Consider the following 27,553-nt stretch of genomic DNA (forward strand, 5'->3'; position numbering starts at 1 on the left):
TTTTTTTAGCTCACTGCACCATCCCAGCTCAGAACCTGGCTACATGCAAATTAGTCTGTCCCTGGCCCAGTGCATCATGGGAACAGGGCAGACCAAACTACCAAGCCAATTCTTTTACTGGAAAGGAAACAAGCTTCCGGGGACCGGTTTCTGGCATTACAGCCGTCTTCGGCCCGGCTTGCTTGAATCCTGATGGTGCAGTGAGCAAGGGACTCATGTCTGAGCATACCCTTCCACGCTTATGGTGGACAAAACGATTCAGAAAAGGGGGTGGTGATGGACAGAGTATCTGAATTAAGCAGAACACTCGTACCCAGTCAACAGATCAGGGCTTGATCCATCACCGTTTTTTAGCTCACTGCACCATCCCAGCTCAGAACCTGGCTACATGCAAATTAGTCTGTCCCTGGCCCAGTGCATCATGGGAACAAGGCAGACCAAACTACCAAGCCAATTCTTTTACTGGAAAGGAAACGAGCTTCCGGGGACCGGTTTCTGGCATTACAGCCGTCTTCGGCCCGGCTTGCTTGAATCCTGATGGTGCAGTGAGCAAGGGACTCATGTCTGAGCATACCCTTCCACGCTTATGGTGGACAAAACGATTCAGAAAACGGGGTGGTGATGGACAGAGTATCTGAATTAAGCAGAACACTTGTACCCAGTCAACAGATCAGGGCTTGATCCATCACCGTTTTTTTTAGCTCACTGCACCATCCCAGCTCAGAACCTGGCTACATGCAAATTAGTCTGTCCCTGGCCCAGTGCATCATGGGAGCAGGGCAGACCAAACTACCAGGCCAATTATTTTACTGGAAAGGAAACAAGCTTCCGGGGACCAGTTTCTGGCATTATAGCCGTCTTCGGCCCGGCTTGCTTGAATCCTGATGGTGCAGTGATCAAGGGACTCATGTCTGATCATACCCTTCCACGCTTATGGTGGACAAAACGATTCAGAAAAGGGGGTGGTGATGGACGGAGTATCTGAATTAAGCAGAACACTCGTACCCAGTCAACAGATCAGGGCTTGATCCATCACCGTTTTTTAGCTCACTGCACCATCCCAGCTCAGAACCTGGCTACATGCAAATTAGTCTGTCCCTGGCCCAGTGCATCATGGGAACAGGGCAGACCAAACTACCAAGCCAATTCTTTTACTGGAAAGGAAACAAGCTTCCGGGGACCGGTTTCTGGCATTACAGCCGTCTTCGGCCCGGCTTGCTTGAATCCTGATGGTGCAATGAGCAAGGGACTCATGTCTGAGCATACCCTTCCACGCTTATGGTGGACAAAACGATTCAGAAAAGGGGGTGGTGATGGACAGAGTATCTGAATTAAGCAGAACACTCGTACCCAGTCAACAGATCAGGGCTTGATCCATCACCGTTTTTTAGCTCACTGCACCATCCCAGCTCAGAACCTGGCTACATGCAAATTAGTCTGTCCCTGGCCCAGTGCATCATGGGAACAGGGCAGGCCAAACTACCAAGCCAATTCTTTTACTGGAAAGGAAACAAGCTTCCGGGGACTGGTTTCTGGCATTACAGCCGTCTTCGGCCCGGCTTGCTTGAATCCTGATGGTGCAATGAGCAAGGGACTCATGTCTGAGCATACCCTTCCACGCTTATGGTGGACAAAACGATTCAGAAAAGGGGGTGGTGATGGACAGAGTATCTGAATTAAGCAGAACACTCGTACCCAGTCAACAGATCAGGGCTTGATCCATCACCGTTTTTTAGCTCACTGCACCATCCCAGCTCAGAACCTGGCTACATGCAAATTAGTCTGTCCCTGGCCCAGTGCATCATAGGAACAGGGCAGACCAAACTACCAAGCCAATTCTTTTACTGGAAAGGAAACAAGCTTCCGGGGACCGGTTTCTGGCATAACAGCCGTCTTCGGCCCGGCTTGCTTGAATCCTGATGGTGCAGTGAGCAAGGGACTCATGTCTGAGCATACCCTTCCACGCTTATGGTGGACAAAACGATTCAGAAAAGGGGGTGGTGATGGACAGAGTATCTGAATTAAGCAGAACACTCGTACCCAGTCAACAGATCAGGGCTTGATCCATCACCGTTTTATAGCTCACTGCACCATCCCAGCTCAGAACCTGGCTACATGCAAATTAGTCTGTCCCTGGCCCAGTGCATCATGGGAACAGGGCAGACCAAACTACCAAGCCAATTCTTTTACTGGAAAGGAAACAAGCTTCCGGGGACCGGTTTCTGGCATTACAGCCGTCTTCGGCCCGGCTTGCTTGAATCCTGATGGTGCAGTGAGCAAGGGACTCATGTCTGAGCATACCCTTCCACGCTTATGGTGGACAAAACGATTCAGAAAAGGGGGTGGTGATGGACAGAGTATCTGAATTAAGCAGAACACTCGTACCCAGTCAACAGAACAGGGCTTGATCCATCACAGTTTTTTAGCTCACTGCACCATCCCAGCTCAGAACCTGGCTACATGCAAATTAGTCTGTCCCTGGCCCAGTGCATCATGGGAACAGGGCAGACCAAACTACCAAGCCAATTCTTTTACTGGAAAGGAAACAAGCTTCCGGGGACCGGTTTCTGGCATTACAGCCGTCTTTGGCCCGGCTTGCTTGAATCCTGATGGTGCAGTGAGCAAGGGACTCATGTCTGAGCATACCTTTACACGCTTATGGTGGACAAAACGATTCAGAAAAGGGGGTGGTGATGGACAGAGTATCTGAATTAAGCAGAACACTCGTACCCAGTCAACAGATCAGGGCTTGATCCATCACCGTTTTTTAGCTCACTGCACCATCCCAGCTCAGAACCTGGCTACATGCAAATTAGTCTGTCCCTGGCCCAGTGCATCATGGGAACAGGGCAGACCAAACTACCAAGCCAATTCTTTTACTGGAAAGGAAACAAGCTTCCGGGGACCGGTTTCTGGCATTACAGCCGTCTTCGGCCCGGCTTGCTTGAATCCTGATGGTGCAATGAGCAAGGGACTCATGTCTGAGCATACCCTTCCACGCTTATGGTGGACAAAACGATTCAGAAAAGGGGGTGGTGATGGACAGAGTATCTGAATTAAGCAGAACACTCGTACCCAGTCAACAGATCAGGGCTTGATCCATCACCGTTTTTTAGCTCACTGCACCATCCCAGCTCAGAACCTGGCTACATGCAAATTAGTCTGTCCCTGGCCCAGTGCATCATAGGAACAGGGCAGACCAAACTACCAAGCCAATTCTTTTACTGGAAAGGAAACAAGCTTCCGGGGACCGGTTTCTGGCATAACAGCCGTCTTCGGCCCGGCTTGCTTGAATCCTGATGGTGCAGTGAGCAAGGGACTCATGTCTGAGCATACCCTTCCACGCTTATGGTGGACAAAACGATTCAGAAAAGGGGGTGGTGATGGACAGAGTATCTGAATTAAGCAGAACACTCGTACCTAGTCAACAGATCAGGGCTTGATCCATCACCGTTTTATAGCTCACTGCACCATCCCAGCTCAGAACCTGGCTACATGCAAATTAGTCTGTCCCTGGCCCAGTGCATCATGGGAACAGGGCAGACCAAACTACCAAGCCAATTCTATTACTGGAAAGGAAACAAGCTTCCGGGGACCGGTTTCTGGCATTACAGCCGTCTTCGGCCCGGCTTGCTTGAATCCTGATGGTGCAGTGAGCAAGGGACTCATGTCTGAGCATACCCTTCCACGCTTATGGTGGACAAAACGATTCAGAAAAGGGGGTGGTGATGGACAGAGTATCTGAATTAAGCAGAACACTCGTACCCAGTCAACAGAACAGGGCTTGATCCATCACAGTTTTTTAGCTCACTGCACCATCCCAGCTCAGAACCTGGCTACATGCAAATTAGTCTGTCCCTGGCCCAGTGCATCATGGGAACAGGGCAGACCAAACTACCAAGCCAATTCTTTTACTGGAAAGGAAACAAGCTTCCGGGGACCGGTTTCTGGCATTACAGCCGTCTTCGGCCCGGCTTGCTTGAATCCTGATGGTGCAGTGAGCAAGGGACTCATGTCTGAGCATACCTTTACACGCTTATGGTGGACAAAACGATTCAGAAAAGGGGGTGGTGATGGACAGAGTATCTGAATTAAGCAGAACACTCATACCCAGTCAACAGATCAGGGCTTGATCCATCACCGTTTTTTAGCTCACTGCACCATCCCAGCTCAGAACCTGGCTACATGCAAATTAGTCTGTCCCTGGCCCAGTGCATCATGGGAATAGGGCAGACCAAACTACCAAGCCAATTCTTTTACTGGAAAGGAAACAAGCTTCCGGGGACCGGTTTCTGGCATTACAGCCATCTTCGGCCCGGCTTGCTTGAATCCTGATGGTGCAGTGAGCAAGGGACTCATGTCTGAGCATACCCTTCCACGCTTATGGTGGACAAAAAGATTCAGAAAAGGGGGTGGTGATGGACAGAGTATCTGAATTAAGCAGAACACTCGTACCCAGTCAACAGATCAGGGCTTGATCCATCACCGTTTTTTAGCTCACTGCACCATCCCAGCTCAGAACCTGGCTACATGAAAATTAGTCTGTCCCTGGCCCAGTGCATCATGGGAACAGGGCAGACCAAACTACCAAGCCAATTCTTTTACTGGAAAGGAAACAAGCATCCGGGGACCGGTTTCTGGCATTACAGCCGTCTTCGGCCCGGCTTGCTTGAATCCTGATGGTGCAGTGAGCAAGGGACTCATGTCTGAGTATGAGTGTTCTGTTTAATTCAGATACTCGGTCCATCACCACCCCCTTTTCTGAATCGTTTTGTCCACCATAAGCGTGAAAGGGTATACTCAGATGTGAGTCCCTTGCTCATTGCACCATCAGGATTCAAGCAAGCCGGGCCGAAGACGGCTATAATGCCAGAAACCAGTCCCCGGAAGCTTGTTTCCTTCCCAGTATAAGAATTGGCTTGGTAGTTTGGTCTGCCCTGTTCCCATGATGCACTGGGCCAGGGACAGACTAATTTGCATATAGCCAGGTTCTGAGCTGGGATGGTGCAGTGAGCTAAAAAACGGTGATGGATCAAGCCCTGATCTGTTGACTGGGTATGAGTGTTCCGTTTAATTCAGATACTCTGTCCATCACCACCCTGTTTTCTGAATCGTTTTGTCCACCATATGCGTGGAAGGGTATACTCAGATGTGAGTCCCTTGCTCATTGCACCATCAGGATTCAAGCAAGCCGGGCCGAAGACGGCTGTAATGCCAGAAACCGGTCCCCGGAAGCTTGTTTCCTTCCCAGTATAAGAATTGGCTTGGTAGTTTGGTCTGCCTTGTTCCCATGATGCACTGGGCCAGGGACAGGCTAATTTGCATATAGCCAGGTTCTGAGCTGGGATGGTGCAGTGAGCTAAAAAACGGTGATGGATCAAGCCCTGATCTGTTGACTGGGTATGAGTGTTCTGTTTAATAAAGATACTCTGTCCATCACCACCCCGTTTTCTGAATCGTTTTGTCCACCATAAGCGTGGAAGGGTATACTCAGATGTGAGTCCCTTGCTCATTGCACCATCAGGATTCAAGCAAGCCGGGCTGAAGACGGCTGTAATGCCAGAAACCGGTCCCCGGAAGCTTGTTTCCTTCCCAGTATAAGAATTGGCTTGGTAGTGTGGTTTGCCCTGTTCCCATGATGCACTGGGCCAGGGACAGACTAATTTGCATATAGCCAGGTTCTGAGCTGGGATGGTGCAGTGAGCTAAAAAACGGTGATGGATCAAGCCCTGATCTGTTGACTGGGTATGAGTGTTCTGTTTAATTCAGATACTCTGTCCATCACCACCCCCTTTTCTGAATTGTTTTGTCCACCATAAGTGTGGAAGGGTATACTCAGATGTGAGTCCCTTGCTCATCGCACCATCAGGATTCAAGCAAGCCGGGCCGAAGACGGCTGTAATGCCAGAAACCGGTCCCCGGAAGCTTGTTTCCTTCCCAGTATAAGAATTGGCTTGGTAGTTTGGTCTGCCCTGTTCCCATGATGCACTGGGCCACAGACAGACTAATTTGCATATAGCCAGGTTCTGAGCTGGGATGGTGCAGTGAGCTAAAAAACGGTGATGGATCAATCCCTGATCTGTTGACTGGGTATGAGTGTTCTGTTTAATTCAGATACTCTGGCCAACACCACCCCCTTTTCTGAATCATTTTGTCCACCATAAGCGTGGAAGGGTATACTCAGATGTGAGTCCCTTGCTCATTGCACCATCAGGATTCAAGCAAGCCGGGCCAAAGACGGCTGTAATGCCAGAAACCGGTCCCCGGAAGCTTGTTTCCTTCCCAGTATAAGAATTGGCTTGGTAGTTTGGTCTGCCCTGTTCCCATGATGCACTGGGCCAGGGACAGACTAATTTGCATATAGCCAGGTTCTGAGCTGGGATGGTGCAGTGAGCTAAAAAACGGTGATGGATCAAGCCCTGATCTGTTGACTGGGTATGAGTGTTCTGTTTAATTCAGATACTCTGTCCATCACCACCCCCTTTTCTGAATCGTTTTGTCCACCATAAGCGTGGAAGGGTATACTCAGATGTGAGTCCCTTGCTCATTGCACCATCAGGATTCAAGCAAGCCGGGCCGAAGACGGCTGTAATGCCAGAAACCGGTCCCCGGAAGCGTGTTTTCTTCCCAGTATAAGAATTGGCTTGGTAGTTTGGTCTGCCCTGTTCCCATGATGCACTGGGCCAGGGACAGACTAATTTGCATATAGCCAGGTTCTGAGCTGGGATGGTGCAGTGAGCTAAAAAACGGTGATGGATCAAGCCCTGATCTGTTGACTGGGTATGAGTGTTCTGTTTAATTCAGATACTCTGTCCATCACCACCCCCTTTTCTGAATTATTCCAATCATGGAGTCCCACTCTGCAACTCTGGGCAATAGCTTGCCTAATCTCCACAACGGCCCCCACAACGCTAAGGATGCCTGGCCTCCACCTTGGGGGTGCCCAGGAGTGGACGCCTCACAGGGAAAGCCAGGAGGGGTTCCACAGCGGTATTCGTACAAGCGCCTTGAGACCCTTGCGGGTGAGTAGTGCGCTATACAAATATCAATTTACATTTACATTAGGATTGGCTGCAGGGGATTCTGGGAGCCTGTCTGCAGAGTGGCAGAAGAGCGCGATGTGGCTGCCTGAAGGTTAGTTCTTTTTTTTTTGTCGTCGCCCCCCCTTCCAGCTCACCACTCTGCCCTGACACCAACCGCCACTGCAAAGGGTGAAAAGCAAAACACACAAGATGATGGACGGAATGTTGCACAATAGCAAAACATTCACCCCCAGTTACAGATCTGGGTTTAATCCGTCGTTATTTTGCTCACCAAGCCACCCCAGTTCAGACATGGCCATATGCAAATCAGTCATGACCCTGTGCCTCATGGGAACGATCCAGCCCGAACTGCCAAGCCATGTCTTCCCAGGACCGGAATCAAGCATCCTAGGACCGGTTTCTGGCTATCAGCCGTCTTCAGCCAGGATAGCTTGACTCCACTGGCGTAGTGAGCATGGGACCCACGTTTGGGCATACCCTTCCCACATAGGGTGAACAGCAAAACACACAAGATGATGGACGGAATGTTGCACAATGGCAAAACATTCACCCCCCAGTCACAGATCTGGGTTGTTGTTATTTTGCTCACCAAACCATCCCAGTTCCGACATGGCAAAGGGGGCGTGCTGGGCTTCAACATCTCTCCCAAAGTCCACTATGTAAGCATACTGTTCAGTACAGTACAATACATTACCATATCATGGTTGTAGGTGCAAAATATTGTGTACTGAATTTCGAGTTACAAGAATATAGTAACCAAACTATCGAAGACCAAGATAATGACTGGTAAGTATATATAGGCAAGTATAGATTTTAAATACTTAACTCCATATATATGAACCTTACTATATACATCTTCAAAGTAAGTAGCTGTCGAGTTAAGACTAGTAAATTTATATTTGTCAATATACACGTACCTCCTCAATATTTTGGAACTCAATATTTTGGTCATGATATTTTTGTAACTTGATATACAGTTCACAATATTTCAGACTACATCCCATATCAAGAGGTAAAGTACCCCACTAAATCAAAAACTACAGCTAACCCTCTTATGCAATCCAGTACATGGCAATGCCATAAAACCATATGAACACTAAACCATTGATCGAGGTACTGTTAACTACTATACAACATGCAGAAATACAAAAAATATTTTAATGCATTCAAGGTGTGTTCACCAGATACTTAAGCACTCATGCAAAGTCTGTTGCTTTACTGCTTTCCTAGGATCGTGAGGGCCACTGAGTCTTTGCAGAACTTCAGACTATCCTCCTCCAGCTCGTCCTTCAACCACTTCCAGGTGGACGTGGGCAGGGAGATGCGGCTACTCCGAGACCTCACATTTGCTAGGGGTGAGTATGCAAATCTTTTGAAAAAAATGTAATCTGCATACCCACCACACTGGTGTGGTTCAGGTTCGCCTGGCCCTCACTGGCTGTTTTGGTCCTAAGCGAGTCAGACTTACGACCTTGCCACACGTCACACAAAATGGCAGCACAGAGTCCTGAATACACCCTAGAATATTTTGATATTTTAAACCTAGAGTCTTAATGACTTAATAGGACCACATCATGTCAACTCTGCCATACATCAAGCATGTGGATGCCATCTTCTCCATGGCATTAGTATACTACGGGACACATTTATATGGGCTTATCGCCACAGGAACGTCACTTTTTGTGACGTTCCTGTGGCGATAGACTCTTCACCTTATTTACAAGGCAGCGTTAAACCATTTAGCATGGTTAATACCACCTTGTAAATAAGGCCCCCTTTCAAGCTACACTTATCGTGAAAGGGGCAAGCAACAGGGCCGGACTGGCCGAAACAGGCACCGGGCATTTTCCCTGTGGACTTCAAGTGTGGGGGCCAGTTTAACTGCCAGGGCTGGTTTGCGTTCCCAGTCCAGCCCTGGCGGGCAAGGGGTGTTGGGGCAGCCATTCTGCAACTCCCATTGATTTTGACGCTGCCCCTCAATTTACAAGCGTGGCATAGATATAGGGCAGCAGCATAATTAAGGCTAAAAATAACTGGTCTTAACATGGCTAAATGAGGAGAAACGATTAATTTCTCTGTTTTGGTTTTTCTATGTGTGCTGCATTGTGCAGCACACATAGAAACAGCAAATCACCATGAATGCTTGTTTATGTGCAGGAAGGTGTCCCTTCCTGCACATAAACAATCCTTTAAAATAATTTCGATTTGCAACTTATCTGTGTGCTGTACAATGCAGCACACATATGAGTTACAAATCACCATTAGCGATTGTTTATTGTGCAGGAAGGAACACCTCCCTGCACATAAACAATCATTCCCTCAGCGCAGGCACCCTTGCACTATGGTGCAAAGGCGCTCGGCAGCTGAATTTAGCACCAGTGCTAGGAAAAACGCAAGGCTGTGCCTTATCATGGTAAATACGGCGCATCCCTGCGTTTTTAGAATGGCGGAGAGGGACGTTAGCACTTTTAGCTTAACATCACACTCCCACATTCTCTTGTAAATATGCCCCTATGTTTTCAAAAGTTGGGCCTTTCTATCACAAAGCATTGTTATTTCTTGTGTCAGTGTAACTGGTCCAATGAAGGCAACCCATAACCACCAATCCCAGAACACCTTAGGTGACTACATGAAATCCAGGGCTAGAAACATAGTGTAACCAAATATAAAGGAATTAGGAAAATAAAGGGAAGGCAAAATACTAAAGACAAATCTTCCAGAGGACTAATCTGTGGAAGTGTTAACACCAGAGTCTACAATAGGTAATTACAACCTTTGATAAATTAAAGGGCTCCACAATAAAAAAACAAAGGGGCTGGAGAGTTATTTAAAATCCTGGTAATGTGTGTGGAAGACATTGTCCTGAAGCATGTTCATTACATTTTTGGAAGGCGCAGAAACGTATCAATGCCACACAGAACTGATGGACATTGCTCATTATTTTTTTCTTTTGAAGGATATGTGAATCAAACAATGAATGATTTACCAACAGGAGCACAATCTTTAGACCAGGTTTGGTCCCATGCTGCCAAACACATAATTCAAAATTAATAAAAATAATAAATTGATGCAGGTTGAAAAGTAAATGGAGCACTCTCTTTGGACTAATAAGAGAGGTGAGGGGTACAAAATAAGTAGAATACTCACATAAGTCTACTCATAATAATCACCTGGTAGTCCGAAGCACTGGGCAACTAGAAAGGGCCATCAGTTAAACAACGCCATAATACATCTCACAGCCCAAGCTGGCGTCATCACACGAACCATCGTTCTAGAATGCTTATAGTTGGTGATTGTTAGTGATGGAGGACTGGGTAAAGAAAACAGTTTTTTTCTCTACACTGGATGGAGCTTTTTATGACAAATTATCCCTCTAATAAAGAAGAGAGGCAACTAAAAATAATAAAGGGTTAAAGCAATGGTACCAAAAGGGTGCTCAGTGTAAACAACGGAGTCCCCTAGATCCCAGAAGCACTTCCTTGGCACCTACAGAAAATTTGCCTTACTCATGGAATCAGGTCCAAGGAGAAGAAACATAAGAGTAGTGGTTAGAAGAAATTAATGACCGTAAATTCATTTTGATTCCTGTGTAATAGGAGAACCGATTAGCATGCTAACATTTGTGATAAGAAGGGTTCAGTAGGTACTCATGGTGGTTTGAGGGTGTTCTTTCCTCTGTATAACCCCACTACTAGTTCAAGGGTAAAAAGATATAACCCTGTTTGGATTTTCAGCAGGAGTGCCTTCACTTCTGCTGTCAGTCCCTGGATATTACCAGGCTTAGGAGCAGATACCTCAGCGACTCTGTATCACCAATCACATACCGGTACTTTTTTGGGGCGTAGGAAATAACACAATTATTTGACCGACCGTCCTTCGATGTGCCTTATCATAGTTACACTGGCAGCATTATTACTTGCTGGTTCATTCCAAGATTGGGCAAGGTGTAAAATTGGACACAAATGTATTTTGAAGCTGGTTTTCACAGCACACTCACTGTTGGATTAGCTCAAATGGCAGAAACAGGGGAAATTCTGCGGCCATGACAGCAGTGTGTGCAAAAACGGCTGAAAATATGTATTTGCATGTTATTCCTCATTAATTACTGCAAAATTAATACTCAAGTGCAAAGACTGACCTAATATGTTTCATAATCTTGTGGCTTGTGTGTGTGGTAAATCAACAAATAAAGTAACTAATCTTACGTCACTGCTACTACTGCTAGTAAACTTCACTTGTGCGTATTTTACAATCGGGCTATGAACCCAACATCATGTTCAGTATAAGTCACCACACCAGGCAGCTTAAATAATCAAAGCATCTCCTCAGGAGCTGTGTGAAGTGCACACCGTAGGAGTTACCTACAACAAATATGTGTTCAAGCAAGCCCAAAGCTATGTCATTCAACTACTTCAAAGTTGGGGATATATTAGTTCTCTACCTACATAAAATTAGATCAAAATTGATCACACTCTATTCATCTTGAAATGTTCCTAAAAGGCTGTCAGCCTGCAAGTCCTGTTAGGTTAATCACGCATTCACGCTGCCCCCAATAATTTCACTCACTCCGGCCTAGTTCAGGCGACAGTAAGTCCTCATCATTTTGCCTGGGATGCTGTATTATTGGGTTTGCATGTCAGCCATCCTGCAGTGTCACAGTAAGTTGTGTCCTTTTTCTGCAGAGGTTGTGTCTGCACCCTGTTGGTGAATAGTGTATGAAGGGAGCTCCACGGAACTCAGATCTGTTGACTTTACCCAAGGAACACCATGACTGTAATTAACCCCTTCCACGCTGATGACGAGCTGGGCTCGTCATGGCGTAGCCTCCTCGCACGCTGATGACGAGCCCAGCTCGTCACGTAAAGTGTGTTTTCGCAAATCCCAGCGTGCGAGCGGAATTCCGCTAGCGCGCATGGTGTTAAGGCCCTCATTACGATATCGAGTGGGCTGCCACCGTCAGGCCATCTGTGGCGTTCCGCCCAACATCTAGGGCAGCGATCCGAATGCCGGATTACAATACCGATGGTTGCAGCGCAGAGGGTGGGAAGAGAGACTGCCACCTCCAATAGGCTCAAGGAGCCTGTAGGGCAGTGGTCAGAAAGAAATCACTACAATCAAGGTGGTGCTTGCACGGCACTGCTGTAGGGATTACGATGTCCATTTCACACAGCTTTTTCATTGATGGTCCCACAGCCATGGAAAGGCTGCTGAAAAGGGACTGGTCCCCTCTGTGGCACATGTGGCGTCCTCGGAAACATCCATGCACCATGTGCCAGGCACATGTCTTTTACTACTGTGGCTTGTGTTTCAGCGCTTATCCAGTTCCCAGCACAAGCCGAAATAGTAAAAGGCATGTTTCCGACCGCCTACACGACAGTCTTTTCATAATATGGCAGGTGGAACCCTGACTACGTTGGCCGGTCTCCATCCTGCAGCGATGGCGGTTGGACGCTTGCCAGACGACCATCGTAATGAGGCCATTATTGTGGGACGGAGGAGGCTATCCTCAATATATCAACAGAGGTCCCATTTTGCCAAACTATCAGATGCCAAACCCTCGTTTAAAGGTGGTAAACTACTGAGTTTTTCACTGCCAAGCCCATACATGCCAACATTTCCGAAGAGAAAAGTGGGAGATTTTAGAAACATAATCGGGAGAATGTATTAACCCCATTGAGTTCTATTGAAGCAGAGGAAATTTCAGGTGGGAAACACACAAAATAAAACCTTTTTTGGCTTCAAAAATGAGGAGTCCTCCGCCTGCATTGGGCTATTAGCATGTATGGAGGCCTAAGCCAGCTCCATCATTGGAGAGTCCTTGTAGACAGCCTTTAACGCCGGACTGGCCCAAAGGGCAACCAGGGTCTCACAGATCAGTATGTGGCACAATTTTATTTACAGTTTGTGTGCCTGTTTTATTGCCAGATGGGCTGGTTTTTACTGTTAATTTCCCTAATATTATCACAAATATTGCCTGCACCAAACATAAATGGATGCAGTTTTCCATACCTTGCAAAATACTCATACAGGGAGAGTGACTTTACGATTTGAAAACTGACCTGTTTTACACAAGTGGAAAATTGTTTATTTAGCTATCTGACTGATGATGTGGCCAATTTTATTTTGGTGCCTGCGACAATTTTAGGTCTCGCCTACGGAATCATATTTACAACCAAAAATGCATTTTATTTCGAACATAGCTTTCTATGCAATCAAAGCCATACCATCGCAATTTTAATCCTGCATCCTATAGGTATACCATGCTGGTGGTGCAAATTCAAGCAAACATAAAAGCTTCCCAGTGAAGTAATCAGTAGGGCTCGATTTGCAAAGATTTAGACGTAAGTGGGAGAGAATGTGGCCTAACCGCTAAAGTGGTCGCCCTTTGAGATGGGGAGTCTCGGGAGTGATGCTCAACATTCGTTGATTCTGGGCACATCACTTTATCTCCCCGTTTTCTAACAAAACAATGAATGTGTCCATCTGTAATGTAACTGGTGCTAATGTAAAGCCTCTGATGTCTCCAGGTCTAGTTTGCACTATATAAAACTCCACACAAAAAAAAATACGTGTGTGTGACTTTGTCTTCTAGAACTCCTGGCTTATTACAGAATTCCAGGAGTATGCCAACAGTCTTTGCTGAAAGCACTTAAAGTGAAAGTCAGAATACAATATTTGTGAAGCTAGCCCTTGGCATCTGCTGACCCCGGTCCCCCGGCAGGTACACAGTCCACTAGTAGATTAATGAGACAAGCATTTGCATAGCCAATAGGTCTCCCCTTTGGGACCTTAGAAGTGTTTAGCCATGCAACAGTTGATGTTGTTGCACCAAGGATATTGTGCCGGAAACTAAACACTTATAAGGCCATGCAACAGTTGATGTTGTTGCACCAAGGATATTGTGCTGGATAACTTAACACTTATAAGGCCATGCAACAGTTGATGTTGTTGCACCAAGGATATTGTGCTGGATAACTTAACACTTACAAGGCCATGCAACAGTTGATGTTGTTGCACCAAGGATATTGTGCTGGATAACTTAACACTTATAAGGCCATGCAACAGTTGAAGTTGTTGCACCAAGGATATTGTGCTGGATAGGTCCCAAAGGCGAGACCTCTTGGCTATGCCAATGCTTGTTTTTGGGGCAGACCGACCCTGGCTGCCTCTGTTTCACCATGGAGCTTCCGGCTGAAGTGTGAAGCCCGCCTTCACTCTTTCACTCTTTTTTCCTACGTAAGCCGGCTGTACCAGATATGGAATTCCCATGCACGAAGATAGCAACAAATTCACCCATGGGCATGAGGTTTTCTTTCTGAAAAACAAAAAAATATTAAAGTAGGCTGTCATGTTTTAATTCATATGTACATTTTCACATAGTATATCTTCTATGTCCTTCCTTACCCGCTCCCATGTTTCCTTCCTCTCTTTCCCTTACCATTTCCCCCTCCCACGTACTGACTGGATACTGGGCTCGCGCCATGAATGTCGATGCCATGGGGGTTTCTATGGTCGGCAGTTGAGGGTGACAGTTGGGGCATTATTACTGGACGAGGCCCCGATGATGGATGCAGAATAAAGGCACTCCTGTTTAAATCAAGCTTTATTGATATCGTCATTTGAATTACCCTAAATACCACACAGGCCTCAAAATCGAAGAATCTCATTCAACTATGATTCCCCAACGCTGTGACCTGGAACGTTAAGCTACATCGACCCTGCTGGAGGATGTGTAGCTTCCGCCGCTCCAGATTCTAGGTGACCGGCGCGCCAGATATAAAATGAGAATTACGTCACTATCTCTGCTGAGGTCAACCCAATCAGTAACTTTACTGCTGCTTCATAGCTTTCCTGCCTCCTCCATCTGCCAATGTCCAGCTGAGTACTGTCACATGCACAACATTCGCCTGACTGCACAGCCAATCAAAGTACTATCCCCGTATCACATGCACATGCTTTAGTCACACGCTGCAGTTGCACGCGCAGATTCATGCAACTTTCGCTCAGCATCCGTCATGCACTCTGCCAATTGGGTCACCGCCTGCACACTACCCAGGGGGCACCGGGTTAATTGGAAAAAGCTTCTGCTCCCTGCAGTGCTATGTTCTAACCACTGCTTCCAAAACTGGGTCATTGTCATGGTGTCTCTGGATTCAAAACAGACCTTCACCCATATGTCATGCATAGGGCCTGGCATGCCGAGATGTTGCCTGGTTGAGCAGGTTCTAAAGCATTCCCCTTGACCCTCCGTGAAATAAAGGAATGGAACAATCGTTAATGCGACATCTTTTAGGGACCCTGCAGTTGGCAATAACTGTGATGCTATCCTTCAATAGAGCAACAGACCCTTTCACTGACCCCTATTAAAAATTGCATCAATGTACTATGCCTTTGACACCAGTGTGCGATAGACAAATAAATCATTCTTCGGAAATCCTCTGTACGGTGGAGCAATGACCAGCATTTGCCAGGTCCATTTTACTATCGAATAATGGGGGAATTGTGTGATCCCCTGCGTGAAACAGAGCAATGGAGCATTCCTGTGGTCACCTCCAAGCAAATAATAGGATTGACATTCCCTATGATCCCTACATTAGCTAGAGCAGGTTGACATTCCTGACAGGGACGTGTTCTGTAATGGGTACTAGATTAATGTGGTTGTTGTAGATCCCCCCTGCATGGTGTGTGGGCTCCATACACCTCCCAACGAGAATTGCTGTTGATGTGATTTGCCTGCTGATCTGAATTGCTTGGAAAGTGATGCTGAGTTCCAACCGATAGACAACAGAACTCCTGTGACCGCAGCAGCGGTTCTTAAAAGTATGGCCCATTCTGGTGTCATGGAACAGAAGAGTATTTCCTTGACTCGTAACAAAACTTGGAAAGTTGGAGAGGAGAGCTTTTTTTATTATTATTATTTTTTTTTTTTTTGGAAATCCTTTATTTGACATTTCAACCAAGTACAAACACGGGCCTACAACCCCCTGGGCCGGACGCTAAGCAGTTGCAACACAATAAAACAATCAAAACCCAGACTCAGCATCCCGGGGAGCAGATTCGCCACGTCCAATATACGTCATGGTTGTAAATCATATCAAGTTGGTAACAAGATAAAAAGGTTCCATTTTATAATATAAGATAGAAGGTTCAGGTGCCATACAATATCTCAAGTTGCGAAAAAAGGGTGGGGGGCGAAATAGCATATGTCCACAGTTAAATCATCTTCGTGTAAGTCAGCGGCGTTAAAACATACTATTAATGATAAGCGAGCGTACAAATACAGTTCGCGCCAGCTGAATGTCCGCCCAGTAGCACTGAAACATCGCGAGAATTGAGGCACATATGAAACAGCAGAGATGGCCATAAAAATGAACCCATTACACTGACCCGGAAAGGAAGAAAAGAAAAGGGCAAAGAAAGATAAGAAGAAAAAAGGCCATAGAAATAAAACGAAAAACAAAACACCCATCCCCCAACCCCCCACCCTGCACCCATGCAGATGACTACAGCCTACCCCCAGCAGCGTGCCTGTCGCCCAAGAACTGAGACCCGAAATATAGAAAGACCCAGAGAAAGACAGAAAGAAATTAAACCCCACCCAAAGAGGGGAAATGGAGGAGGGCAATCTTTTACATGCTCCCGGTCTCTCCCCCCCGCCCTAACAAAGGGGTCCCCCCGAAACTGTCACATCTGAATAGTCCAAACTGAGAAAACATCCCGGGGGGAACCACCAACCCTGCCCCGGACTTCGTTAAGCTAATGAAGCAGTCCCGTTACCGATAAGACCACAATGAACAACCCAAACAACAGTCTCAGCCTTGGCCCCGTCGATCGAATTCGCCGAGTCTCTCAGACGAATGAAATGAAATGAAATGAATGAAACTTATATAGCGCACGACTTACCCTGGGGCATCTCCGCGCTTGCATAGGGAACCCGTCCTGGTATTCCCCTGTGAGATAACCCTGGCAGGTTATCCACAAGGTGAAAGCCAGGCATCCCACCGCGAGGGGCCGTTGTGGAGATTAGGCAAGCTATTGCCCAGAGTCGCAGAGTGTGAACCCGTGAGTCGAGAAGGCACCGGAGCGAGAATTATCGAGTCCGTGGAATTTTTGAGCCCAAGACCCGCCGAGGCGGGGAATTGAACCCTGGTCCAGGGCCGAACTCAAGCTCCAGGTCTGCCGCCTCTAACCCCTGAGCCACACTTCTCCACTCGAATAAAGCCCCATCATTAAAATGTCAAAAGATACACAGAAGTGGTCGGAACATAGTTCAGTAGATGGAAAAAGAACAGTAGATCCCAAAGTAAGCAGCTGGTACCGACGATGTCCCTCCCCGTCTCCGAAGCCAGGCCTTATCACATCCGCCATCTTGATATACCGACTGGGGAGGGGGTTCGACACAATCCAAAACAGTTCACAGTACCAATTAAAAGGTTCCAGGATAGGGACAGCAGTTGAATGTTCCGACAGATGCAAAACCGGGGATTCCAAAAAATTTGTTAAGTCACCGATCACAGCCCATTCAAGTAGATCCACTTCTGTAGGGGCAGGCACAGATTCCAGCACCGGGTCTAATTGCGCCACTGGGGTGTCGATCAAAGGGCAAGTTGGCTGCCGGGTCTCGGGCATCGAGTCAGGATCCGGTCTCAGTCCTTTAAGGCCATCTGCCGCCGACAACAGGCCGCAGGTCTGAGCTGCCACAGTCGCCTGAAGTGCCTCTAGGGCTGCCAGCACCTCCCGCAATGACGGGCCCCTTTGGGCCTGCTCTGCCCGGTTCCATATTTCCTCAGGCATAATGATCCCCACGGAGAGGCGCCTTCTCTGGGGTAAGATCAGCAGGAGCAGGACTGAGCCGTGAGGGACCAACCATCAACATGCATTAGTGCGCGACGAGACTACAACCCAAGGTGCGCCGGCGATGCAAGTGCCGGGCCTCCGGGTCAGGGACCCCTGCGACACAGCACCGTGCGTCACTCGTCTCCTCACCTCCAACACAACACCAGGCTGCAGATGATAGCAAAGCAATCCAAAAATGTCGAAAGTTCCAGAGACCGGACCCTGCCGCCCTCAACAGTCCGCTGTTGTTCAACTCAGACCCGGCTAAGCCAGCACTCGAGACCCCGGCTTCCAGACTGGGTTAGGCCACAAATCGGTACTCGACGTTACTCAGCTCCACAATGTCAGAAAAACCCAGGGATCACACCATCGGAGTGCGGATTAGTTCACACACACGGATCCGGGGCAGGAAATCAGGATAAGTGACAGGATCTTGTAGCGTAAGACGGAGGTCAGCGGAGCCGGGAGACTACGCTGCCATCTTGCTTGCTGTCGTAGCTCCTCCTCCTCTACTCACTGGAGAGGAGAGCTTTTGAATTCATTCTGATGCCCACCTTGAAATTTCCAAGCCGCAACAAAGCTAGCCACTCAGACAGAAAGGACACTGGCCCTTCAGGGATTCGATGTTTTCATAATGCTGGTCTTAAAATGGAGTTCTGAAACCATGGTTGTAAAGCCACCTGAACAAAAGCAACCTTAACTTTCAAGTAGATTGAGAGGCAGCATACTGTGTCGATTTGTGAGCTGGAGTTGGAAAGGTTGCAATTTATTACCTCCTACTTTGAGAGAGCAATAGAACAACGTCTATATTTGTCACATATGTTTGAGAAAGAGTAATTGCCCAACACTAGTCACCATGTCTAGATTTAGGAAATTGACCATTCCTTTGAACACTATGTAAGATTAAAATTGTATGCACTTGAGCCCTGTTTGGCACGTCATCAATGGCCCTTGAATTAAATCTACAAAGAGGACCCTTCCTCTTTGCCAACATGTAGTTAGTTACCTATCCTACCACCCCTCTGGTGGGGTTAGCCAGATGACCCAATGTGATTTAGAGCCTGATGCTTGTCATCAAAGAAAGCCCTCCAAGACAGAAGGCTAACACCCAGCAAGGGGCCTTCTGCAGCAAGGTTACAAAATTAGGCCAACCATCATTTACTGAAACCCCTGATAGATTCCATTCCTCCCAGCCAGGCAGATGGAGACAGAAAGGTGCTGCAAAAAATTTCCCAATCATAAATGTTTTCAAATTATATCAAATAAATGTAATTAGCAGGCATCTGAAGACAGGGCAACCTGGCCTTCTGAAGTACTGATGGTTTTGTCTAAAAGGTGGGGGGAGGGGGGCTTTAAACCCAACATAGGAAACCAATACTACCTTACTTCAACTTAAAAACATGTAAGCCCTTGAAATTCTTCACCCACCGGTTCTTAACCCGAGGTCCCTGGATCGCTGGGGATCCGTACCTGATTAAAAAAAATTGATAATATCAATAAAGTATATCTGCATAAGAAAGATAGATATAAAATTGCAATTTTTAAAATGCTCTATAAATGTGAAAGAATTTAAAATTGGAAGCTAAAAATGAAGTTTGCAGCCTTAGCTTGATTTGTAGGAGTAACTCAAGTACAGCGAACAGCAGTGTTGACAAAAAAGGGCAAAGCAATATGTTAGAGCCTATCATATTGTTTTGTATTTTAGAAATAAATCCAAATTCGAAACGCAACAAACCTTTCCATTAAATTATATATGTCAATTATTTTACTTCTTTTGCTTGCACAATAAACAAAATATGTCATATTTTATGTATTTAAAGCATACTTGTTTCTGAAGGCTTGTTTATTGTTCTGAGGATCAATTGTAGAAATTGCTTGGGTGGGGGTCCCTGATGTCCATTAGTTTTCTATTGGTGGTCCCCAGAAGTCAAAAGCTTAGGAACCGTTGCCTTAAAGCACAGGGTGATCCAATAATAGTTGAAGCGCTGGGACGCCCGTTGCTGAGGCAACCATGCTCTCTATAAATTCTATAACATAACATAACAATGTATAGACTCTCATTCTTGAAAAACTACATTGGATCCCTATCCAGATAGCAGCCAAGTAGCACCCCACCAAACACTGATACATTGGGGACCAATATTCACACATTACAGCTTTGGTCTACCTCTGCTTGTTTATAGGAGGCAGCTGTTGCTGCTGAAGTGCCCGAGATGTAGCATTACAGAGGCAAGTCACTCTCCCTACCTCCTAGCAGGAGATCCTTCCCTTTGTCTCTCTCACTCTCCCTCTCTCTCTCTCTCTCTCTCTCTCTCTCTCTCTCTCTCTCTCCCTCTCTCTCTCTCACACTGCTCGAATCTTCCCCAAGGTTGTTTTTTCTCCCCTGTGCAATAATGATTCTTTGACTGCCTGCAATTCCTAAATTTCCGTATATCGCCCCCTTCTTTGCCTTCATGCCTGCATTATCGCACCATGTTTTTAATTCCAAATTACACCTTTCCGCCCCCTCCTTTTAAGTTCTTTCTTACTTTCTTGAAGCAATACTTCTAATTTCTTCCATCACCAATTTTGTTACAGGCCCTTAATTCCCACATGAATGTCCCAGAGTGCATCCCAAAATCTTGTGGAATGGAATAAAAACCTAACATTGTTTCCAGACATCTACATTCATGTTTTCCTACAGTAACTTCCTAATTCTATTTTCTCTGAGCCCCTGATATTATCTGTTCATGTCTAAAGTTCCTTTCTGACTTCTCCATCCTGTAACCACTCTCTTTCTTGCATTACTCATATCTTTACCTTTCATTAGTGTCTCTGGATTCTCTCCCTGTCTTAACCTTGTCCCTACCTGGAACCCACAGTTGTAGCCTGGATGCCTTAGGTTTTATGCCTATGTTCTTTCCCATAGTGGGGTGTACATTTGGGGGGTCTGATTGTTCTCCTGTGTCTTTGTTCTGGCACCATGCCAGGTTCCTGCTTGATTCTCCAATCCTTTGGGGGTCTACCTTCTTTTTCCTCCCTGCATCGAGCTTGCCTTTCAACCTGGTGTTCAGTCCCAAGTTGTGTCCTGAGTGTTTCCCTCCCCTATTCTTCCGCAGTTCCCGAGGCACCGGTCATCGACACCCAGCGCACCTATGCCTACGACCAGATCTTCTTGTGCTGGCGCCTGCCACAGGACTCCCCACCCGCCTGGCACTACACGGTGGAGTACCGCAAGACTGACATGAAGGCCAAAGCCCTAAAGCTGTGGCAGCGGCGTGAAGACGTGAAGGGTGTTAGCGCGCTCGTCGAGTATCTGGACACGGACAGCGTCTATGTGCTGAGAGTTAAAGGGTTCAACAAGGCTGGCTTTGGAGAGTACAGCGAGGACATCTACCTACACACTCCACCTGCACCAGGTAGGTGTCCAAAAGCGACAGTCATTCAGTTGTGTATAATTTGTATGTGCACAGTCATCTGCATTGGTGTCATTTACACAATCAAATTTGTTTCAGGTGCATATTCATTCCTATTAGTGTCTCATAAGAAGCCATAATATATTCACAAAGTATACCTTGTGTGTTAGAAACATTAGAGCATATCCTTTTTTCCCCAAGTAAAAGCCTCCACTTGAAGGCTGCAAAAAGACTGATTCCGAGGCCTGATTCCGAGTTTGGCGATCCATGGACCACCAAACCCGGGGTGGCGCCGCGGAGGCAGTCTGGCTACCGTCGCACCGCAACTTCCAGGGATCCACGATCCCTGGCAGTGGTTCAGTGATCTGAGGCTTGCAATTTGCTGGGCGGGGCCGCTGAGGCCCCGGCAAGCAAATTTGGAATTTCATCACTGCCATAATTTTCGTGGCAGTGAGCCCGCCATGAAAACTGTGGCAGTGAGGAAACTAAGAATTCCCTACAGGGCCCACTGTTACCTCAGGGCCAAGGGATGCATGCAGGAGGGCACATGATGTGGTGTGCCCCCCTGTCTGCATGCACCCCCAGTTCCAGCACAGCATGGACTGCACAGTCCATGCCGAGCTGGAACACGCTGTGGCAGACCCACAGCACTGCCTTTCTAAGGCTCTCCCATGAGCCTTTGAAAGACACCGCTGTGGGACCGCCGCCGCAGGACTGCCCAACAGGATTACAACTTGTAATCTGGCAGGCGGTTGGCTTTGGCGGTGTGGGAGCGGGGTGGTGGCGTGGCGGCCGGCTCCCACACCACCAAAGTCGTAATCAGGCCCTTATTAACCATCATGAATATGGCATCCAGATTAGATCCAGAATAGCAGACAGAAGACCCCCCTTACAAAGATGAGAGCCGAAACATTGCCAAGTTAAGCACACTGAGGTACAAACCCAAAGCTTTCATTTTGATAGCTAGATATGAGGGCATATTGTTATTAGAAATATTTAAATAAACACAAAGCAAACACACTTCCACTACCATGTTTTGGCTTTTATCACACAAATGTATACTAGGCATCGATATGAGAACATATTGTTATTAAAACTATTTGAATAAATTAAAAGTAGGCACACTTTCACTGACATATATTTTCTAATATAGGGGACATTAAACAATCAATTTCATTTAAAACCAGAACAGTTATTCTTATCCAGTTGTTTAAAAAATAGCCCATATTATATGTAGTCTTAATTTTTTTTGTCAGTTTGAAAATTGTTCATTTACCTTCTTACGCACACAGTCCTCTTAACAATGTATTTTATTCTATGTGTTACACATTAAAAAGAAACAGCCAATGTGTTTTGTTCCCACATCACAGAACTCCTTCAAAGCTGTAAAACAAGAGAACACAAACATTTATTTTACACTAATTAAAACATATGTAATTATATTAAAACATATATACAATCCAAGAGGGACTGCCATACGCCCCATCTTATGGTAGTATAACCAACGACGTCTATGCCAAGTTATTACATTCTTGAACATATATAATTCATATTTCCTAGTCTTTTGCACATTTAACACAGTCAGTATTTCATTGAATAGTCATAATTTATGTATTGTTCACATAATACTCTTCCATTGTGAGTCCCTCAGATCAAAGACATCCTGGAATGATATTTTATATAAATAAAAACAATGAGTCTTATTGTGTTCTAAATCTTTTTGTTTGTCCACTTCAGTAACATGAGCAACATGAGAAACCGAAATATTACATGAGTAGAAAGTAGTACATATAAAAATCTACCTAATTTAAATGTACTTTGATGTGTACATGATAGCTCTAGATCTTTTTTTACACCTGTGAAAAAATATGATACTAATTACCCATACCCTAATTTAATATAATAATTAAAGCTGAGCAATATGCTGGTATTAGTTAGATAGAGTTTACCTATTATATAAATGAAATAAACTTCAACTTAATGTTGTTTTGAGTTCGAAAATTCGTTTTTGTGTGATAGACTAAGGTCTTTGTGTCGATTTGATAAAATGAAGACAGAAGATAATATGTAGACAGCCAGAAGAAAATAGTGTACTAATGTTCATATCATTACTATAAGAACTTAAAGTAATGAAGAAGATTGATCTTCAAGTTCCGAATATGGGGAACACATTGGGCAGATAGAATCTGCTAAAATATTGACATGCGCAAAACACAAAAACCTATTTTGTAATGGCAAATATGTAAAATAATTAAAAATGGAAGGTAGCCAACAAATAATTGGGACCAATGTGTAATGTTAGAGTTTACAATCCATTCCAGATCCCAAAATGCATGAGAGTGCACAAGCACTGTTTTATAATGGCATCTATATCTTGGTAGTCTATAAACGCAGACTACAAAGAGTCATCAATTGGTGCCTAATAATAGAACCTTACTACTATGAGTTAAGTATGTGGCCAGAACACATGTGGAAGATTACTATCATTTTTTTAGCATGCCCAAGAATCTATTATTGTTAAGTCAAAGAATGTGTGACAAGCAAGCAACATCTTTTTCACATCTTAACGCATCATACAACAAAGGAAACATGAACATAGGGAAATCTACTGTCATGTCATTAACAGAATGTAAACAACTAGTACAAAAAACGAATATGTGAAGATCGTCATTATCATATATTGATTGGAATGAACAAAAGCCTGTAAACGTTGAAAGCTAAGTACATCAATCAGAAACACTGACAGATACATAAAACATGTGCACCTTCTTTAATGATTAGACCAACTTTACAGAAAGGCCAGATAGACAAAGGCAAACAAGTCAAGATGACATTAACAATAATTAGAACACCTTATATTAAAATTTGTTATCTGAAAGGAATAGATAAGGCCAGTTGAAATGAACTAAGGAAACCTTAAAAGAGGCCAAAGTCCCTGGAAAAGAAATGATTCTTTCCATACAAAGAGCACAGAGTAAGATGAAACAATGTAAACAAAACATTGAAAGACGAGAATAAGCAACAAGCACTGGCGTTGCCAATAGGTTTCGCATTTGGAAAGTTGGAGCTATTGGTTAGGTAAATGACATTTTATATTTATATATCGTTATTGGCATTGTCAATAACAATATATAAATATAAAATGTCATTTACAAAACCAATAGCTCCAACTTTCCAAATGCGAAACCTATTGGCAACGCCAGTGCTTGTTTTTTACTCTCTTCATTGTATTAGAATGATTAACCCAACAGTGTGGAATAGTTCTCTTAAAAATAATATCCACACATTTGAAAAATGTCAACTGATATGTCTCTTTTGGCCTACCCAAAAAGAGGAACGAAAAATTGAGAGTGAGAGGCATTTAAAAAAAATGTAATATGTAGTGTAACCTCCATAAAAATAAGTGCTCACCCCCTTCAGAGCACAGATTACGTAGCACAAAGGTGGCATTACCCAAGAACAGGTGGTAATCCCGGCAACCTGGTCACTGTGGCACAATCCTGGTAATCCCTTGCCTATTGCAGGCAACAATAGCATAATGGTGGTAAGGCACAAACGTAAATCACTGTAAATACATCAAAGTTCAGACAGGCTCAGAGAAGAACAAGTGCAAGTGAAAGTATGTAACTTGTATGTTAGAATACCTGCAGAGTTAACTTCTCTAAAACCCACACCAAACGTCTTGGCATTGCCAGGGTTTCGAGTAGAAGGTTGGACAAGGCAAAACCGACTACATTTATAAATGTGTGTTGTTTTTTAAATATACCTAGTGTGTCTGTATGCAGTACAATGTACATTTCTCACTGTTCAATGTCTCCACCCCTCACCCACATAGGTCCACTGCCTCTTGGGGAGTTTACACAGTTCAGAAACAAGTCGCATGAACCGTTCTGAGGAAACCCGGAACAACATTATCTGTTTAAAATACATTTCCCAAGTCTAACTGGCGATAAACTGTAATAAAAACGTTACCAGCCAGTTACGATTCTATATGTAACACGTCTTGTGCCTTGAGTAAAAGTGTCTAAAAAAATAAGTGCAATTTCCAAGTCAAGCATATATAATAATACTGGTAAGTGAAAATGAATGTAAACGTTTGAGTTGGTCCTGTTCTTTGCCAACTTGCAGTTCAATTATCGTTTTCACTAGCTTTATTTTTACTACAAAATCCAACAATACGCGGATACTCAAAGCGGATGTATCTTTTGAAACGACTCATGCTCAGCTACTTTGGTTGAACGATGGGGTTCAGAAACTTTCCCAAATTACTAACAAATAATTTTTTTGCGTGATAAGAAAAATCTTCAGCAATAAGGAAAAAGATTCCTTCCAAAAAAATTTAAGTACAGATTAAAACGCTGCACTATCGTAATAGTGCCCACGGTTTAGATTTCACTTGCTCTGGTTTATCTCTGTTACAATCTTCTAAGCCTTGCTTACAGCTTGTGACCAAGCCCACAGACCCCCATCTGCCGCGTGGGTGACACCTGCCACTGGCGGGGTGGAGGGACACATGCTCGTACCGCAGCTGGCAGCGGTCCGCCGCGGCCCCTTGAGACCCCAAGCGTATCACACTTACATGACAAGCACTTTATTATCCAACGTCGGAGCCTAATCCGGGTAATTATGCCAACACCACGGCTGCCAAATGCACTCGGCCACTATAGGAAGGGTCACACTTAATTCAAGCCTCGCGCCGCCTTGTCAGCCTCCCTCCCAGCCAGTGATTGTCCGACGAGCGAGTACAGCTGAGCTCGATAATTCATCATATGACCTCCTCTATCAAACTGAAGCAGGCTTGGGGGTCCGTCCGACTGGCTGCAGCAAACGTGCCCGCGGACTTTTCTCGCCGACATGACGACAAACACGAGATGAGGCGCTACAGAGAAAGCACGCCGATAGCGCCGGAGAAACAAGCTCCGAGCTCATGCGTAGCATACCAACTCACAGAAATAGAGCACACGGACGTGACGTCACTCTTTACACCAACACACACATACACGGAGAATCAAGGCCTTACCAATAACAGAATGCTCGCTATACGAATGCCAATGCAATGACAGAATTGCTGCTAAATATTGTGAAATGAGATTACGCTAACGCCTATTTTGGGCAGCATCCACCAAGAGGCAACTGAACTATTATTATTAAATCTTCTACACAACGTGAAACAGAAAACAGCTAACAAACACAAGGGAAGCCGGATGGGGGCGGGAGAGCCTGGTGGGGGGGCGGGAATGTGAGCGAGGGGAGAAGTGTGGCAGGCAGATGCGCGGAGGGAAGCCGGATGGGGGCGGGAGAATAGGGAGAGGAGATGCGCGTGCTTGTGTGGTCACGTGACCCGCTTTTGTGGTCACGTGACTCACATGCACTGTGAAGAAACCGCAGTGGTTTCACGAGTCGATCAAGCCCTTGAATTTTCGCCTATTACATTCGCAAGCGAATGATAATAGGCGAAACCTAAAAATGCACAAAAACCGTCCTATGCTATCCAAGATCCACAATAATGGTGTGTTGGCATGTAAGTTCAGTGCCTTTTCAAAATGTATGTAAACATTGTACATAGTATACCTGGATATACCACCAGTGCTCCGGAAGTGAAAAAGTATGTCCATGAGCAAAGAGGAATACGTCATATTGCCCAGATGCCATGTTGGAATGACAAAAAGGGCAAACATACGTGGGCTCGATACTAAAATTAAAATTGTATGCGTTGTTTTTTATCTAAAAAAATTGTAATTTCATATCAAAATGGGGACTGTGAAATTGAGTATGATATGTTCCTTTTAAAAAATGTGTCATCAAATATCACAGGAAAAGTAAGCAGTCTGCACAGCATAATAAAAATAGAAATTGTGTACAGTAAATTATCTACAATAAATATCTAGTTGTTTATAATTGGTTCACATGCCTAAAAGAGTACTTAAAGCAATACGCAATATAAAGCAAGCCACTAGACTTGCTTTAATTTGGATACTCTAGAAATAAAAGGAGACATGTATTTGCATAGACAGGATACCATACCCGGCTGTACACGGTAGTACATTGCAGGTTCATCCATTTCAGAAAGGACGCCCAGGTTTCCTCCTAGTTCTGGTATCTTGTACATGCAAACATAAGTGTCCTTTTATTACTACATTTTTCTCAGACTATTCCTCCATCACAGTAACCTGTTGATGGGTTAAGTGTTGGAAAAGATGTAAACCGTGTGACGTAATTGGCCGTGAAATTGTCCATGACTTCAATTCTGCATCCGCAGGTATGTTCGTTAATCAACGT

The 27,553-nt window shown here is 45.3% G+C and overlaps 1 protein-coding gene across 1 annotated transcript in view; it reads left to right on the forward strand.

Moving 5' to 3' along the window:
• The window catches only part of TRIM46 (tripartite motif containing 46), a 139,299-nt gene that overhangs the window by 87,289 nt on the left and 24,457 nt on the right, over positions 1-27,553 (forward strand). The window contains exons 7-8 of the mRNA XM_086946371.1: positions 8,274-8,398; positions 20,978-21,277. Coding sequence (XP_086802497.1) covers positions 8,274-8,398; positions 20,978-21,277 — 425 coding nt within the window. The remainder of the gene's footprint in view (positions 1-8,273; positions 8,399-20,977; positions 21,278-27,553) is intronic.

This window comes from Lissotriton vulgaris, chromosome 12 (genome assembly GCF_964263255.1).
Source record: "Lissotriton vulgaris chromosome 12, aLisVul1.2, whole genome shotgun sequence".
Classification (NCBI taxonomy): domain Eukaryota; kingdom Metazoa; phylum Chordata; class Amphibia; order Caudata; family Salamandridae; genus Lissotriton; species Lissotriton vulgaris.